Genomic DNA, 18,460 nt, shown 5'->3' on the forward strand with positions numbered 1-18,460 from the left:
TCTCCTGAGGCCTCTTTGTTATTGTCACGGGAATGGTGTAACTCACACCGGATTCTCCTGTGTAGCTCAGCAGCTTTCCTGGGTCCATTTCCTGTGTCCCAGTACAAGACAGACACTGACATACTGGGGTGAGTCCAGAGGAGGCCACCAAGATGATTAGGCTTGGAGCACAGGACAGAGTGAAAAGAGGTGGACAGCTGAGTTCAGCTGGAGAAGATAAGGCAAAGGCAGTGTCTTATTGCAGTCTGCAGCTGCCTGATGGGAAAGGGTAGAAAAGGTGGAGTCAGACTTCTCTTGGAGGTACCCAGGGACAGGATGACAGGCAACGGACACAAGTTGGAACAAGAAAAAAATCTAACTTGACATAAGGAAGCAATTTTCACCCAGAGGGAGTTCAAATGCTGGGCCTGGGAGCTCAGAGAGCTTGTGGGATCTCTGTCCTTGGAGACATTCAAACCCTGGCTGGAGGAGACTCTGAGCAACCTGATCTAGCTTTGATGTCCTCCGGTGCATGGTCCCAGGCCATTTGCCCAGTTCTCTGTGGAGATGGACTGGGAATTAAAAGGAGCTGCCTCAGGCACATCTCATCTGCTGCTAGCTCTGGATCAAGCAGAAGAAATCAAAGCAGAGGATGGCAAGAGTGGAAGAGTGGTCTTGAGCTGTCCCAGATTAGCTGGAATTAGTGATGGTCTTTTCTCTGAGGTGGTGAGATAACGCAGGGATGCTTTGACCCATTCTGCCTTTTCCTGCAGGGTTCCCCCAAGTTTCTTGGCCAGGCCTTTGCTGTCCCGCAGGTGAAGCTGGTCGATGAGCCATACACCAAACCTGCCCTGCAGTTCTTTGATTTCTACAAAGGCACCAAAGCAGCGGGAGAGCTCATTGCCACTTTTGAACTGATTGAGCTGGATTACAGTGGCTATTTGGAGGTAAGGGGCTTGTAGGAAGCTGCACATGGTTGCCAGCTCTCTGGGGAGAGCTGTGTGGGTGAAGAGCTGGTTGCATGGGACCCACCAGAGAATTCCCTGTTGAAAGCTACGTCTGGCTTTCAACTGAAGAGAGGCTGCAGGGACAGAGCCTGTGAGCACAGATCAAGAGGGGAGGGAGAGGGGGCATGGGATGGAGTAGAAATGGCTTTCATCGCTTGGTGTGCCCTGGCTTCACCTGTTCAGCCATCAGTGCCCGAGGATGTGGAGCCCAAGGAGCCTGACTACCTGGGAGACCCCCATGCTGGACGGTTCATCATCCCTGAGGGCATCCGCCCGGTGCTGAAGGAGTTTCGCATAGAGGTGCAGTGTCTTCTACTGGGCTGGCTTCCCACCAGACTGCCCCAAGTGGATAGCACAGCTGGCCTGTGCAGAGGGCAGGGCTTGGGGAGGGAGTTGGGTTTGGAGCTCAAATGTGCCTTTGAGGTCTGAGCAGATGCCAGAAATGGAGATGCTTGACATGAGGGAGAAACCGTCTCAGGAGTTTAACAGCCAGAGCTGTTGGGTGGCTGGGCTGGGAGAGTGGCTTCATGCCTGTCTTGGGGTTTGTGTCCTGTGGGTGAGGGGGGTGGCAGCACCAGCCAGGTTGCAGGCTGCGTGGCAGTGTCATGCCTGGCATATCTTGAGCAGCCCGGTGGCTTTGTGTTGTGCTTCAGATCCTCTTCTGGGGCCTGCGGAACCTGAAGCGGGTGAACTTGTTCGAGGTGGATCAGCCCCAGGTGATCATTGAATGTGCTGGCAAGAAGGTGGAGTCGGAGGTGATCATGGCCTACAAAGAAAACCCCAACTTCACCGAGCTGGTCAAATACATGGATGTGGTGAGTGGAAAGGGGGGTCCTGCCATGCCAGGGTGTGCTGTGGCTGTCCTGGACCCACGCACTGCCTGTCTGCATGGGGCAAGGTAACAGGAGGGGAGCTGTCCCTGGGGTTTTGCTCTTCTGTGGCCACATGGTTCAGCTGCAGATCAAAACTTTTGTGAAATTGCCCACCAAGAGCAGTCTTAGCCAGCGCCTGTCACTGCAAGGCTTTGGTTTTTGGGCAGAGCTGCAAAGCACTGTCAGACCTCCCCGTGTGTGGTGGGGCTGCCTCGGGTATCACCCTTGCTCTTACTAACCCCGTGCACGGTTCTTTTGCAGGAGCTCCCAGAGCAGGTCTACCTGCATCCTCCCCTCAGCATCTTTGTGGTGGAAAAGCGGGCATTTGGGCACACTGTGCTGGTGGGTACCCATGTTGTGTCCGATGTGATGAAATTCTCTCCCAGAGAGCAGGAGGAGGAACCAGAAGATGTGCCCAAAGGTGAGCTGCTTGGCGAGGTTCCCGTGGAGGCAGCAGGCAGGTTCTGCCTGTGGTAGAGATCCTTGGCCCTTCCGCTCCCTCCTAGCCAGGCAGCAAAGTCCTTTCCCCAGAGCCATAAGATGCCCAGCAAAAGCACAGTGTGGGGCAGGTTAGGGTTGGAGGCAGGTGGTGATCCTGGTCTGTAGCATGCTGCTCCAGACTGGTGTTCGGGAAGCAATGGAGTGCTGTGTAAGGGCTGGCATCCTGCTTTGGGGATGGCAAAGGGCAATTTACAGATGGTTTTCTCCAAGGTTAGCTTAACATTTGCCTCCCCACCACACCGGCAGGACAGTTCATTTGTGGATGTGGCATCTCCTTGGGGTCTCTTTCCAAGGCGCTGTTTGCCTTACATTTGTAGAAACTAGAGGAGGGAGAATGGCTCATGAAGACATCTTAGTCCATCAGGACATTTAGCTGGGGCTAGATACTAGACAGTAACTTATCCCTGTGGAAAGAGATGTTTAGCCTGGGAAGGACTATTGTATTCACCTATTTCAACCCTCTGCATAGCCAGACTGGAGAGCTGTCCCCAGTGAGACCTCCATCAGGCTTTAGGGAGCTGGTCCACTAGGACCAAGGATTGAAAGGATTTACGCTTCTCTCACATCGTTAGGTCAAGGCCTGTTCATTGGGTAATGGATTCACTAAATAGCTCTGTGATAGCAACAGCCAGAGCTCCTGATCTGGAAGCGTGCAAATAAATAAGGCACAAAGAGGAAGAAGCAAAGGATTATTGATCTGTGGTCATTTCAGAGTAGGGAAGGTGTATCTCATAAATCTGGATTCCTGGGAGTCAGCAACAAGCACATTGATGATGGTGGCCAGTCTCAGCACTGTGCTCAGATTTCCAATAATATTTTTGCAGGGTCTGCTATCAAAAGCTTTAAAAGCAATCACACTATAGTGGGGTGGCAGGGAGGGTTTTCCTGTGGAATAACAACTGGGCAAAAAGTAGGAAGCAGTGGGCAGAAATAAATGCATGGAAACATGAAGCTCTTTCTCTTCATCTCAGCTCGGAAAATCTCATCCCAGCGTCTTCTCTCTCAGACTGTGGTAAACATTGGCCTGACAGCTGGTGACCCAGGTCCCAGCCCTCACCCCCTGAGTCTTGTGAAGGTGAGTGATGTATTGGGCCCAGCAAATTTTGAAGTTTGGAAAGCCACACTGAAGGTTACAAACAAAAAAGGAAGTTCAGAAGTTCAGAATTAGGTTTCAACCACCAGTTTTTGCTCTGGACCCAAACGCTCCTCTCCCCTGCTTGTTCATCGGCGCTGCTGCGTGTCTGGGCTCTGGCACAGGGAAGAGAGCTGTGTTCCTTGTGCATTGAAAACTGCTGCTTTTTGTAGCAAAGCACAAACCTGGGGCTACAGGTAGCTTTGCACCTCCTGTGCTCTGCCTGAAAGCTGAGCCTCTGCCAGAGGCTCCCAGGGCACTAGAGTAGCATGCATGGATGTCCTGGGTGGTCATTTCCTCCCTCTTTTCTCTGTTTTTTTAAGGCTCCTTTGAAGAAAATTCCTATTAATAAGCTTGTAAAGAAGGAAGATGAATATGAAGAGGAAAAACCAGAGCTGGAAGAACTGGATTGGTGGTCCAAGTACTACAGGTCCCTGAAAGAGCTGTATAACCAGGTAATCTTTTGTGACAGCTGCCAGCAGAGAGGAAAAGGCTGCACTGGCTTGAGGAAGAAGTTTTCAACAGCACTGAGTGTCATGGGAGCCCTCCTGGCATGGATCTGCAGGAAAATGTGGGCTTTTGTGTGTCAAGCACACTTAAGGTAGCCAGGTATCATGCATCCACCAGGTGGACTGATTTCAGCAGGCAATGGATGTTGAAACATCCCTGAGGCTAGGTGCCCAAGTAGTTTTGAGAACGCGACTGGGCTTTTGTTGAGGCACTCTGGAAGTGTGACGTTGCTGATTTTAGCTGCAATGCAGGGGCTTTCATGCTGCTTACTCTCTGTCCTGGCTGTTTTCCCAGGATGTGCTATGGGAGCAGGTCTGCCCCAAATTTCCTTCCTTGCCCTGTGTCCCTTAAATCCCAATCAAAGAAGCCAGCGGGAAGATCTGGGGAGAAGAAAAGGTTATTAAGGCACTCATTGGATACCCTCCTCCAATGATGTTAATGCTAAATGATCTCAGGCTAGGTATTACTGACGCTGCTGGCAGGAAAGCTTTGACAGTGTCCTATGCTTGGATGGAGAAGTCTTTGCTGTCAGGAATGCAGAGTGACTGTTTGTGTGTGTTTCAGACATGCAGTGATGAGGAAGATGCAGAGAATGATGACCTGAATGATACAGGTGAGTCCTCTAGCAATACCCAGCTCTTCTGTGGGGAGAGCCAGGACTTACACCATCCCAGAGGGTGCTGGGCTTGTGGGAATGGGGTCTGAGCAGGCAACAGCTTTGCAACATTCAGCAAAAACAACACAAAAGGGACCAGAGAGACTGGAAATATTGGCAAGGGCTAACAAAGGCTATTTCAAGTTGAAAACACCAAACTTGCCTCAGAAAAGTTTGGAAAATTGTGTTGAAGCAAGAGTCTTCCTGAGTTAGCAAAACCAGCTGCAAGGATCATGGGATTGTCAGGGTGAGAGCAGGAAGCAAAGGTGGGATGGAGAGAGACAATGGTGGAGAGGCAAAACTGCCCAGGAGCTGGGCCTCACTCTGTGCACGTGGGATACTCACCTGGGGTACAGGATTTACTCCGAGGTAACAGAAATACAGTAATATACACAGATGATCCGAGAACAGTGTTACAGCTGTAGGCTCAGATTTGCTGAGGTTTAAGTAGTGACTTGCCTAGCAATGACCTGGGGAGGTGAGACAGTAAGTATAGAAATGATGTAAATCCTATTTAAGAAGAGGGCTGGAGGGTACCTGCATGCCGTTAGTGCTCAAGGGATCTGGGGTCTTTGGGAAATGGGGCAGGGATGCACCCTCTCTGTCCTTGGGTTGCTTGGTGCCCCAGAGAAAGGTCTAGCTATGCTCTCTCCAGGCACAGGTGCCTGTGCCCAAAGTGGTAGTGATGCTTCAGTTAGACATCCACCCAAAACAGCAGTCCATCAAATAAGTATCCATCCAAAGAAGAGGGTTAGCTCTCATTTGTGCCTTCCCTGACAGCACCTGTGGGCTGGTCCAGCCACCCTCCTCCATTTGGTCACTGCCCACTTCCTTCCTAAACAGTAGCCATGCAGGCAGGCAAGTCTGTGCTGATTTTTGTCCCCCCATCCATCCAGCCATGCCTTGCTGGAAAACCTGAGATGCCGTAAGGACACCTGTTACAGACGGTGATAGCTCCAGTTACCCTGGCACAGGCCAAAGCCCTGGTTGAAAGCAAAAGCTGTTGCTGGGGTCATTTCATGGACAGACACTTGAGATGATGGGAGAGATCAGAGCATTTCCTAATCTCCTATTGCCACTTCTAGACGGAGGGAATTTAAATGCATCCTCTATCGATCTAGAAGCAGAAGATGAGGCAGTAATTGAAGCTGAACCTGCTCGACCCAAGAGGAAGCTCATCGCCACCCTTCAGGTGATTATTGGGGTGACAGATCTGGCCTCTTTCAACCCTGGCCCTTTGTCCATGTTCTCCTCACCTCCCTGCAATGGAAGTTAGACTGGGAGGAGAACCTGCAGTGTGCGCTGGGTCCCCATTGTTGCTGGGCTTTGAAACAGCGAGTGAGACCTTGGAGCCAAGCTGGGTTGTGTGTGCACAACTGAGGCTGGAGCTGGAGGATAAGGGGGGGATAGGGAAAACCATAACACCCTGCACTGAGCAATACAGGGGTAAGGTAGGACGAGGTGAAATGGTTGAAGCAGGGAAAGGATGGTCTTTCTGACTCTCCTGCCCTTTAAGATGGCAGGAAAAGGCCCAAAATGACTTTCTACTTATTTCAGATCTACAACTCAGAGCTGGAAAATGAGTTCGATAATTTTGAAGACTGGCTGTGTATTTTTCCCCTTCATCGTGGCAAAGCAAATGAGGATGAAGATGGAAACAAGGATGAACATTCTCTGGGGAAGTACAAGGTCCTGTATCATTTAAATGATATTTGTGCTGCATGTGGAAGAAAATCCTTAGGACAACCTGTATCTCAGAGCATGCTGACACCAGCAAAGCCTTGGAGAGTGCATGTGTGTGCAAGGTGATGTGAGGCCATGGTGCCTGTTGAAACCATTGTGTACTGTGGTCCTTTGTTAGTTGATAAATGCACCTGATTTAGATTTTCTAGCTCTTGCAAGGAGAGAGCATGAAGCATAAAGGACTCTTATTCTGGCTGGGGCCTCTGGGTATGTTCAGTATGCAAATAAGAATTAGTGAGCTTCACTGGTTTTGAAATTAGTAAAACTTGTTTAAAAGAGGCATCATCCTCCCACCCAGGAGCTCTTGAAGACTCTGAAATATCAACTACAGAAGTTAATTTAAGAAGGTCCCTAAAAACCTCTGGTATTCCCTGCCTTTGGCAGTCCAAAGTGCCTTGAGATGTTCAGATCTGGCATTGGCAGTGGTCTGGCAGCCTGCAACCTAACTTGCAAACAGGAACTGCCTGGGCCATGTGGACATGACAGTGCCTTTGGAAAGGACTGTCCCCATGGGCACAATGTATCTGTGGTCTGCATGGGGCAATGGCTCTGATTTTCCAGTTGGCAGGTGAAGCTGGTCTTGGTGGCTCCAATCCCATCTGAGATATTCCCTTTTGTATCTAGTTCTAACTTGCAATGTCTTTTCTGCAGGGCTCCTTCTATGTCTACCCCACTGAGGAAGCTGGCACAGAGCCCAGGGTCTCCCAGGGCATTCCAAGGAACAGACCCATCAAGGTTCTTGTAAGAGTTTACATTGTTAAGGTAAGTCTCTGGTGGTGGTGGCAGTAATGCTTGGAGGTCTGTCCCCTCCCTATGGACCTCCTGCCATTCTCTGCTCAGTAAATATGAACAGTGGCACTTGTGAAAAGCTCAATGCTCTGTTGAAGGCTTTGCCAGCCCAGTGGAAGTCAGCTACATCTTGTCCATGGGGAGTCTTCCATGCTTTGTAGCTTCAGGAGGTGCTAAAATCCAGATAGGCATTTCTTGGCTCCTCATCTGCCTTGAGGCAGTGAGCAAGGAGGTGGGCTGACAGCTGGAGGCATTGGTGGCTTGTTGAGTGGGAATTTGCGTGGGAACAAGTGCCTGTTTCACTTTCAGGGCAGCTGCTGGAGGGACCTGACCAGCAGGCTTGGATGGTCTCAGGCCTGTGCAGTGTTCCTTGTGCAGGTTGCTCTCTGCAGCTGATGTATGGCAGTACCTCTTGTGTATTCCAGGCTACGAACCTGTCTCCAGCAGACCCCAATGGCAAGGCAGACCCCTACGTGGTGGTGACTGTGGGGCAGGAGCAGAAGGACACAAAGGAGCGATACATCCCAAAGCAGCTCAATCCTGTGTTTGGAGAGTATGCAGGAAGTTTTCATCTAGCAGGTTTAATAGGAATAGTGCAAATCTGGGGCTCAGGCTGTGGCCCAGCATGTGTGGTCTTCTGTTCCTTTCTGCTGGAGAATCTTGTGCTGTAACACAAAGGTGCCAGGCACATCTCTTGCCTCTGGCTGACACAGGAGCCATAAGTGTTTTGGGTTAGGAGGGAAGCACTGCCAAGGGCTTGGTTTACCAGACAAAGTAGCAATCCAAGCAGCAATAGAACATTGGAAAGCTTTTTTCCCTAGCTCCAGGACCTCTATCCAAGGGCATAAATTCCTGGAAAAGTAACTCCTTTGTTTGAACATGCACACTGAAAACTGCATGCACTGAAAACTGCACACACTGAATTTACGGAGAACCAAACCCTGTCAGAGGTCTTTGAGTTGTCAAACACAGTTCTTAAATGTGTATGATGAGCAAAGCAGAGCATGTGTTTCATTTCCATCCTCTTTGCTAATTGCACTCTCCCCATCTGCTTCTGTCCAGAGTTGTGGAGCTGACAGTCTCATTTCCCATGGAATCAGAACTCACTGTGGCAATATTCGACCATGATTTGGTTGGATCTGATGATCTGATTGGGGAGACCAAGATTGACTTGGAGAATCGATTCTACAGCAAGCACAGGGCCAACTGTGGATTGGCTTCTCAGTACGACATGTAGGTACTGGTGTGACACATTAGGGCTATGAGATGCATTCTTCTGCCTACTGTTTGGGCGGGTAACAGCACATGCAGCTTTGCAGGATGGAGCTTGCATCCACAGTATCCTTTGAGCAGGTGCCCCACAGATTCACTACAAGTTACACGGATAACTCCATCTCCTTTAGACTCCTACCAGCTTCCTGTGATAGCTCTAATTCCTACTGTGGACAAATATATTTTGCATATAGTAGCAAAAATTCCTTTAATGCTTTCATATTGGTGTTCTGTGAGAAAAGTGCTCACTTGACATTGATGTGATTTTGACCTCTTTCAGAAAGTAGGGCGGTTTCTCTGGCAGTAGCTAATTCTGTGAGCAGCAAGACTCATGACATCTGTTTTCCTTTGGCCTCATTCAGTATGGATTCTCTGGTGTCTTTGGCCAGTTTTCTGTAAACTTTTCTTCTCCTACCCTGCTATTGGAGAATTAGCTGTGGGCATAGAGTTGAGTCCCCAGCACTGTTAAAACCTCTCTCCACTTACGAGCTGCAGCTGGAATTGCTCCTGTTGCTGCTCTGAAGCTAATGGTTCTGTGGGGTGCAAGCCTGGCTTGTTCTGGGGGAGGAGAGCTTGTTAAGCTTTTCATTAATTAAGCTTTTGTGTGCCTGTGGTTTTCCTAGTGAAACTCTGAGCAGCGATCTGGTGGCATAGCCTGTGCTGTAGGGAAGGCAGGGCGTTTCACAGCCTAGGAAAAAACCTGTTGTGTCTAAGCTGAAGATGTTCTTGATGTTCTCCCTTCTATGCAGAAATGGCTACAACATGTGGCGAGATGCTTTCAAGCCCACGCAGATCTTGGACAGTTTATGCAAGAAAAACTCGCTCCCTGCAGCAGAGTACAGACGGGAGGAGGTCAAAGTGGACAATAAAATATTCAAGGTCCCTCCAGAGGCTTTTCCTGAAGGTACAGAGGGCTTGGAGAACAATGACTGCTCTCTTAAACAGCTGCCTGTACTCAGCAGTGCATGTGCTGGTGAGAGCTCTGGGAACCCACCAGCCTCTCTTCCCTGAAGTGTCCCGGCTGGCTGCCTGTGCCCTGCATGACCCAGCTTTCTGGGTCACCATGGGGAGCATCCTCGGTGCTCAGTGGCCTGGTTTCAGCGGATAATGGTGTTGCACTGGCGGAAGATGTGATCCAGGCCATTATGTCCCAAAGCGGCTTCCCAGGCAATGGGTGGAGCAAAGTAAACCCACTTGCACAGCAGTGATGTGCACGGGGGTTTGATGGCTTGTGCAGCCAGAGAAGGCATAGCTTGTTTTAGTGGCTGACACTGGCACAAAGCTGTACCTCCATCTCCTTGTGACCACCATCAGCAAGATACTGGCATCCTTTTTTTGGTTTGGTGTTTTTTTTTTTTTGGCTTTTTCAGTGTCCTTTCCTGTTTTTAGCTGGCTTTGTCCTTCAGGGATGCTCTTTGCTTCTGGTGGCTTTGGGTGCCTTGGGTGACTCCCCACTGTTCCTCACTACTGTTGATTTCCTCCTTGTGGGCAGCTTCTGCTTCTCATTTGCTGTTTTTCTTTCCTCCTCACTGGCATTATAAACCCTGAGCCAGGGCCACAGATGTCCAAGAATACAGCAACCTTTCAGGACCTCCGCCAGCAGTGATGGAGAACTTCCCTGAGCACAGGCCTGTCCCTGCTGTGCACATTCCCTCCAGTGGCCAACACCTGTGCAATTGAATCCAGCCTGGAGAAGATGGAGCAGATGCGGCCCGCTTGTGGATGGCTGGGTCCTGCAAGGCAATGCTATGTAGCCTGTGGGAAGGATGATCTCTGTGCCCAACCTGCCCAGAGCGGGGGACCTAGGTTGTACGGACAACTTTACCTTCTGGTCATTTCAGTGCTGCTGTTCCTCCGCTTTCTGCTGGCCTCTTATGGGTCATGTCATGACGGGGAAAGAAATCCTGCTCAGGAGAGGGCGAGGAGTCTCCAGAAGCCCTTTTGCCCTTTTCTAGGGGGGGTCACTGGATAGCTGGGAAGGGAGAAATGAAGTGCTCTCCTGGTGTTCCCCTGAGAGCTGGCTCTGGTTCAAATGTGGCTGCAGTTGGTGCCCCATGAACCTCTGCTGTGCTCGGGGACTGCTTGGGATGGTTTCGGTCTCAGACTGATCTCCAAAGGGCAGATGGTCTCCATAAACCCAGGGGTGGGTGGGCCACTGTGTCCTCACCTGTTTCCTGCTTTTCTCCCCACCAGCAGGATTTGGTCTTGAATTGCCATTTGGTTTCACTGTGCCAAATGAGTCAATTGTGCAGACTGTTAATTAATGGAGAGCACAGCTGCGTGTCACTGCCAAGTGACAAGTAGTGCTTTCCTGGAGCACTTCTAGGGCAAAAACTCTCGTCCATGGATCTGCTGGCACTACCACAGAGACATGGGGACTTAAGCTGCCCCAGAGGGTCACAGTGGAAAAGGAAAAGGTCCCCCTGGATCCTTTTCCCAGGGCCATAGCAAATTCTTTTTTTCCCTTTTCCTCTTATTTCTCTTAGTTTGTTTGTCTTCCTGCCTACAGTTTTCTTCATCACTGCAACATATTGAACTCATTCCCTTCATCCTCATCCTCCTGCTTCTCCCCATTTTGTTTTTCTGGGGAGGTCCTTTTTTGCCCAGTCCATCATCTTCCCTTACTTGTGCCTGTGACTAACATCTTGACGTGGCTCTTGCTGGCCAGATACCTTCATCTTCTACCTGGCTGTGTTCTGCTGCAGAGGCTTCTGTGAGGAACAAGAGAGAAGTGGCAGATGAGAACTGGTCAGTGGATGATGAACATAAGGCTTTGTACGTCCTGCAGCACTGGGAAGAGATGCCAGGATATGGGTACAAGCTGGTACCAGAGCATGTGGAGATACGGTCCCTGTATAGCCCGGAGAACCCTGGGCTTGTGCAGGTGAGACGTGTTTCCTTGCCTAGCCTAGATATTGCTCTGGGGAAGGGCCTTCAGGGCAGCTGGTTCCCAGCCCCCTGGCTGGTGCCCTGTTGTCCTTTTGCCTCCTCAACATGGCATGAATCCCATGCGTTGCCCCTTCCTGGGTGAGTGACTGGAGCTGTGTCTGTGGATGGCTGGCCCTGCTATGAAGTGAGGACTGTTGGCCTTGGGTGTCCTTTGCTCAGATCCACCCTTTGACCTCTCATGGTGCTTCTGAACACCCTTTCCTCAAGGGACCTCTGTCCATTGATATTGTGGTCACAATGCTGGTGGCCCAGAGTCCTTCCCGTCTCCTCAGGCCATGTAGTACTGCTCTGATGAGGATGCTGTGTGGGTGGGAAGTGATCTGCTCTGCCTTCTGAGCCCTACCACCATGCACCACAGTGGATGGTAGTATCCTTGCCTATCCCTGCCTCTTCCTCTGCTTCGTCCCCTATCACTGCTGCTTTGCTCCCCTGCAAGAGCCCCATTCTGCCCCCTTGGCTTCTCCCTGGGGGCACGATGTAACTGCTGGCTGGAGGAGAAACATTCCTCCTCAGTTTTACGCAGTGCAGTGTTCTGAGCTCAACCGTTTCAATGTCCTGCACTGAACATCTCCTGTTCCCTCGGGTACCGGAGGTCTGTAACAAAGCAGAGCTCTGTGGTCACTCTGGCTTTGGTCGGCATTGGAAACGCACGTGAGGAAGGAAAGGTCAGACCCATCACTTTTTAATTTTCTTGGTTATGCTGAAGCGTTGCATTGTGGTGTGCTTCTTGTTAAGACAGAGGGACACGTTTGCCTCTGTTTGAAACAGACTCAGTCCAGCTGAAATATTTTTTCTTGGGAGCAGGGTGGGGAGGGAAATAAGCAATTTTTGGTAGTTTTAATTTTTTCACATATCTAAAATCCAGTCACATGTCTCTCTGAAGTGCTGGGGATGGAGAGAGCCAAGCAGTGGCTTTCTAGTGAGAGCTTTCCTGGCAGGACCAAGCCCTTGCTCCTTGAAGAGCTGGAGAGTGGTCTGTGTTTTGAAGTGTCTCTGCTGTCTTCTCTCATCAGGGCTCCTTGCACATGTGGATTGACATGTTTCCAAACGATGTCCCCGCACCGCCGCCTGTCAATATCAAGCCACGACTGCCTGTCAGGTAGCATCCATGGGAACGGGGCTGGGGCTGGTAAGCCTGTGTGGAGGGTCAGTGGCACGTGCCTGGCGGGATGGGCCACTGAGTCCTGCACAGGCTGACGGTCTGTGCTAGCCTGGCATGCAGCCCTCCTCTCTGCTTCAGCTCTGGCCATGGGATGGTCTCTTGGGTGTATCAGCATGGGGCATAAGCGTTTCAGCTGCACAAGTGTTTATGAAGGGCAGGGTTAATCTCTCTAAGGCTGGACATGAAGGTAATAGAAACCCAGGTCAGAGCTACTTATCTAGCTCTATTTTGGCTAGTGGACAAACGTCCTCTAGGTGCCTGGAGAAGTGAAGCTGAAGGAGGGGATCTGTTTTCAATGATCTAATGGGGCTATTGAGATGGAGGGTCCAGATTCTTCTCGGAGGTGCACACGAAAGGACAAGATAATGGCAGATAATGGACACAAATTGCAGCAAGGGAAACTCCAACTGGATATAGGGAAAACATTTTCCCAATGAGAGTGAAGCTACCCTGGGATAGGGATGGAGTGACCCAGAGAGGTGCTGGGATATCCATCCTTGGAGATATTCAAAACTCATGCAGACAAGGCCCTGAGTGATCTGATCTACTATGAAATTAGAGCAAGAGGCTGGAACAGAGACTACAGAGGTCCCTTCCTGCCTGAGGCTTTCTGTGCTCCAATGGCTAAGTGGTGCTGGGTGGGTTTCCCATGCACCAGGGATTTGCTTTGCAAAAGCTGCCTGTTTTGACTGTGGGTGTTTGTGGGGTCTTGTGGGGTTGTAGCCCCCCAGGAAGGGCTTTGTGCATGGCAGCGAGACTGCTGGGCTGTGCTTGGCCAAAGGAGCCCTGGCAGCGGACCACAGTGCTAGGAGGGTTCAAGTCCTGCTGCTCTGCTGGTGTGGGCTTGACCTGCCCTCCCAGGCACTGGGGACAAGAGCATGTGTCTGTCTCACCCCTGTGTCCTTCCCACAGCTATGAGCTGCGTGTGATTATCTGGAACACGGACGACGTGATCCTTGATGACGTCAATCCCGTAACGGGAGAGCCTTCCAGCGACATCTATGTGAAAAGGTCTGATGGTAGCCAAAGGGATGCCAGAGCCTGGCTGTCCTGCTCCCTGCCCTGCCCCACACCCTCACTGCCTCCTCTGAACCTCTGCTCCTCCCTGCCTCAGCACCAGGTCCCTCACTCCAGTCCCCGGCATAGACTGCTGTACCCCCAAAGGTGTTGGTCCGGTTTGGCTCTTTGACTCTTCCTTTCCTGCTACCCCATGGGGTTCAACCCCTCCATCCTCCTGCTCTGCCTTTGGGGCTGGCTGGCAGGGAGTAGGAGATAACTGAGTTTCTCCTGCAGCTGGATAAAGGGTCTTGATCATGACAAGCAGGAGACAGACGTTCACTTTAACTCCTTGACCGGGGAGGGCAATTTCAACTGGAGGTTCATCTTCCGCTTCAACTATCTCCCGACCGAGAAGGAGATCACCTACAAGAAGAAGGACTCTGTCTTCTCTGTGGAGGAATCAGAGTTTCGGGAACCGGCTGTTCTGGTCCTCCAGGTCTGGGATTACGACAGGATTTCAGCTAATGACTTTCTAGGTATGGTGTGACCTGCTGGAAGTGGGGTGACCTGTCCCTTAGCTTGCTGGAGTTTTACAGTGTTTCCCCCAGGGCCCAGCTCTCTGAGAAGGGACACCAGGAGCATCAGATCAAGTTCTTCAGCTCAGCAGTCACCTGGGCTGGTTTTTCACATGTGAGCTATAGGCAGAGTCTGGAGATTTGCACCTCCCCTACACAGACACGTTGAGCTTGCATGGTTGTCCCAGGACCTTGGTGTCCTTTTTCAGGGCCTATCACGCCGCAGGACTTCCAGGTTCTGCTTCTTCACAGCCTTTCTGATAAACTTGCTCATTTTCCCTGCTCTCACTCAGATCTGCAGATCCCAAAGACTTGGCCAAAGAGCAGCTTTCCCAGGAGCTTATGTTGTGGGCACAGGGATTGGCAACCTTTGTGAGACCATTTGCACTTGAGTTGCGGCATCCCATCACTGGGGGCTCAGAGCTCTCTGGCTGCTCTGGTACTTCCCAGTAACCAGACCTGCTGAGCTGGGCATGCAGCAGGGCCTGGCGACGAAGCTGGGCTGGTGGTGATTCTGGCCACACTACGCTAGCACAAACGCTGCTGCTTCTCTCCTGCTTCTGCTGCCATCCCCAAGTCTGTAGCACTCCGTTCAGTTGTCCCTCCCTTCTTCAAACTTTGGCCTCCCCATTAAAAAGCAGCCCCTTTGCCCTTCTGTCTCTTGGGCAGGATAAAACTCTCCTTATTCATCAGCCTTCCATGGTGTATTTAAAGGTCTTTACCTCCATGAGGCACCTCCAATGGTGATTGGTTCAGCTGTGCTACTCAGGCACTGAAGAAAGTGTTAGACAGCAATCACAACGATTCCTGGCATGTACAATCTCAGGAACTTCTAGGCAGGAAGGGGCTTCTGCAGTCTTTATTGCAACCTCCTGCTCCAAGCAGGGCTAGATGCAATGTAGGTCAGGTTGCTCAGGGCCTTGTCTGGGTGAGTTCTGAGTATCTCCAAGGATGGAGATCCCAGCACCCTTCTGGGTCCCTTTTCCTGGCTGCACCATTCTCATAATTCTCAAATTTTTTTTCACTTGCAGCAGCTTGTGTCCATTGCCTTACATGCCTTCATCATCCACTTCTGAGAAGAGTCTAGCTCCATCTGCTCTATAGCTTCCTTTAGGCTATGGGAGATGCAGTAAGATCTCTCCCTTGACCTCTCTTCTCTGGGCTGAACATGCATGGGGGTCTCAACCCATCCTGCTATGGCACATACTCTAGCCTTGACCATCTCAGCCACTAGACTCTCTCTAGTTAGTTGACACCTTTCTTGTGTTTGGGGCCCAAAAATGGACACTATATGCAGTCTCACCAGAGCTGAGCAGAGGAGAACACCCACATCCCTTGGTTGCTGGCTATGCTTTTGCCAATACGGACCAGTACATGATAAGACTGATTTGTTGCAAGGGCTCAGTGCCAAAGCGGGACAGGAAGTCCTTCCAAGGAGGACAGGGGTGCAAGGCCAAGCAGGGAAATACACTGAGGCTGTTTCAGATGTAAAACAGACTTGAAACCTTTAAAGAGTTTTCCAGATTTTATAATTTTTTATTGACATTTGCAGGAACAAGAGGGGAACAAGAGAGGAGCTTGGACATATGAGAAGAGCAGGGTGGGACATGGTAAAGGAGTGAAAATAACCCACTGTACCACATGCAAACCAAACTGGCCACATCAGAGACGAGACAAGACCTGTGGCTTCTGCTTCTTAGTCTCTAACTCTTAGGCTGGTCCTTTCTTATGCTGAGCTTAAGGTTCTCCACCTGTAAATGTGCAGGACTCTGCTAGATCATTATGGCAGCTGGGACCTACTCGTGGTGCTGGGAGTATGGCTGAGACAGAAAGTCAAATGGTATGTGAGGCTGACCTCAGGATTTCACCATGAGCTCTCCTCTTCACTGTGCCTGCAGGCTCCATCGAGCTGAAGCTGCATGACATGGTGCGGGCAGCTAAGAGCTCAGAGCATTGCACCATCAAGATGGCCAAGGAGAATGCAACACCTCGCTTCTCCATCTTCCGAAACAAGCGCATGAGGGGCTGGTGGCCCTTCATCAAACTCAAAGGTCAAGAAGACAAGGAGAGAGAGGAGAGGGAGGACAAGCAGAAGAAGAAGAAAAAGAAGTGGAGCAGCTCAGTCAAACCAGAGGACGTGGAGTTCACAGACCCCAGTGGGAACAAGTACCTCCTGACGGTAAGGCAGGTTGCTGGCACAGGTGAGCAGAGAGCCAGTGTTTTGCCTCTGCCTTGACATGGCAACCTGTCCTGCAGGCACATAACCTACAGAGGCAGCAATGACCCAGCTGCCCAGGACTTTGTGCAGGGTCCTGGAGACTTGGCCCATCTGCTGCAAATCCAGCACTTCATCTACCCGGAAGTGCCAGCTGCAGTGTCATGCAGGGGGTGTCCAACTTCATGTCTTCTGAGCTTCCCATAGAGCAGTGCTCAGTGAGGGGAGCAAAGCAAGAGGCGCATGGCTCCCCATCAACCAGACAGGACAGCAGCAAAAGCTTGTCCTAGGGTCTCTGCCTACCCCAGACAGGCAGGTGCCAACTGTCCCAGGACAGACTCGCTGCTGATGGCCCTGCTAGTGGACCATTGTTTGTCCCCAAGGGTGAGTTTTGCTCAGTGCCAGTGTGGGAGGCTGCAGACAAATCCAGATAGAGGGGGAGTGCATTACAATACAGTGCCTTGTCTGCAAAACAGTTAGTTTCTGGCCAGGCCACAGTTTCTGCTGGCTGTGAAGTGAGAGACTCTGTAGCTAATGCCTGGAGAGAAAAGTTAATTGCTCTGAGCAACTGTAAGTGGAACTGGGAGAAAAATACCCAGTCCTGGCAGGGCATGTGGCCAGCAGGCTGGTCTGCGAAGCAACACATGTGGCTGTGGCTCAGACATGTTCCCCCTCCAGGGTAAGGTGGAAGTGGAGTTCCAGCTGCTGACTGTGGAAGAGGCTGAGAAAAGTCCTGTTGGTTTGGGCCGAAAAGAGCCTGAACCGCTGGAAAAGCCCAAGTGAGTATGTGTTATCACCTTTAACATGGATGGACAGTGCTGTGTGTTCAGCAGCTGTTTGTGTGGGGACAGGGAGCATCTGCTTGTCAGGAAGCTGAGAACAATCAATGAGGCCCTGGGCGGTGGGGTCTGCAGGACTGGGGCTGCCAGGGCTTCCTAGAGCTCGAGTGGGTCCAGCAGGACTTGTGGCTGCAGCATCTGGGCCGGGGCTGATCTCAGTGAGGTACTCAAGGCAGCTATGCCATAACATTGCTTGCACGAAAAGGGCAGCTCTGGTTTAACCATGTGAACGCGCCCGTTAGCCACATGGGTGCAGAAACAGCTCTGTGGGGGCAGTCCTGAGGCTCAGGTCCTGTTGTCTCCAGTGCTTTCACAGGCACTGTAGTCATTGCAGCCTCTACGGTGATCATGTCTGGAAGCAGCAGGAAGAGTTGGTGATCCATGAGGGTGGCAGGGCACCAGAGGGGATGATGTGCTGCTCTGTGGCTTGAGCCTGTGCTTATCTATTCTTCCATTCCTGTTCCAGCCGGCCAAAAACTTCTTTCAACTGGTTTGTGAATCCCATGAAGACCTTTGTGTTCTTTATCTGGAAGCGGTACAAGAAATATATAATTGTGCTGTCCATTGTCACTGTTCTGACCATCTTCCTGGTTCTTTTGATCTACACCATGCCTGGATACATCAGCCAGAAGATCATCAATGGATAAATGCTCTCCAGCACAGGACTACTCAAAGACAGGGGTGATTATTGCGGGAACTGAGACTGGACCAGAAAGTTTAAGGAAATCCTGCAGGTGCAGAGGCAACATTCAGAGTGAGAGTCCTGCAGAAGTGGCCTTTCTTTGGGGAGTCACATTTCATGCTAAGTACCCATGAGATGCTAAGAAACCAAGTAACCAACCTACTAAATAAGGCAAACTCCTTGGAGGACAGTTACAGCTTCAGGAAAAAAATTGTTCTTTGTGGGACTGGGATGGGAGGGTGGGAAAACAGGGTCTGCTGGGGCTGTCCCCACAGACTTGGCAGATGAAACCAGCTCTTGCCATTGAGAATGATTCTGGCAGAGATGGGGACATACAGAGCCATCCATGCCCTGGCTTGACAACACTTGGCATTTCCCAGGCCTTTGCCCGAGGAGTTCAAAACACATTGTATGAGGGGAAGGCAGGTCTGGTGTAGGGTTCTGGTGGAGGTACGACCTGGAAGACCTTTGAATGGGGCTCCCCAGGGAGAAGGACAACAGAGTCTAAGTAGCCATGAGCTTCCTGCCATGCCAAGAGCACAGGAACAGCTCTTGGAGTTGGAGTCGGCTCTGGACATG

General features: G+C 51.0%; 1 protein-coding gene across 1 annotated transcript in view; it reads left to right on the plus strand.

The window, feature by feature from the left end:
• The window catches only part of LOC140659667 (fer-1-like protein 4), a 42,989-nt gene extending 24,893 nt beyond the window's left edge, over positions 1-18,096 (plus strand). The window contains 20 exon segments of the mRNA XM_072879544.1: positions 753-926; positions 1,170-1,286; positions 1,640-1,801; positions 2,120-2,279; positions 3,331-3,434; positions 3,815-3,946; positions 4,566-4,614; positions 5,742-5,848; positions 6,214-6,345; positions 7,051-7,161; positions 7,614-7,741; positions 8,251-8,421; positions 9,210-9,364; positions 11,166-11,344; positions 12,423-12,508; positions 13,484-13,582; positions 13,865-14,106; positions 16,044-16,324; positions 17,039-17,139; positions 17,666-18,096. Of these exon segments, the coding sequence (XP_072735645.1) occupies positions 753-926; positions 1,170-1,286; positions 1,640-1,801; positions 2,120-2,279; positions 3,331-3,434; positions 3,815-3,946; positions 4,566-4,614; positions 5,742-5,848; positions 6,214-6,345; positions 7,051-7,161; positions 7,614-7,741; positions 8,251-8,421; positions 9,210-9,364; positions 11,166-11,344; positions 12,423-12,508; positions 13,484-13,582; positions 13,865-14,106; positions 16,044-16,324; positions 17,039-17,139; positions 17,666-17,846 (2,871 nt within the window). The 3' untranslated portion in view covers positions 17,847-18,096.
• The last annotated feature ends 364 nt before the right edge of the window (positions 18,097-18,460 follow it).

The sequence above is a fragment of the Ciconia boyciana genome, chromosome 14 (assembly GCF_034638445.1).
Source record: "Ciconia boyciana chromosome 14, ASM3463844v1, whole genome shotgun sequence".
Taxonomy (NCBI): domain Eukaryota; kingdom Metazoa; phylum Chordata; class Aves; order Ciconiiformes; family Ciconiidae; genus Ciconia; species Ciconia boyciana.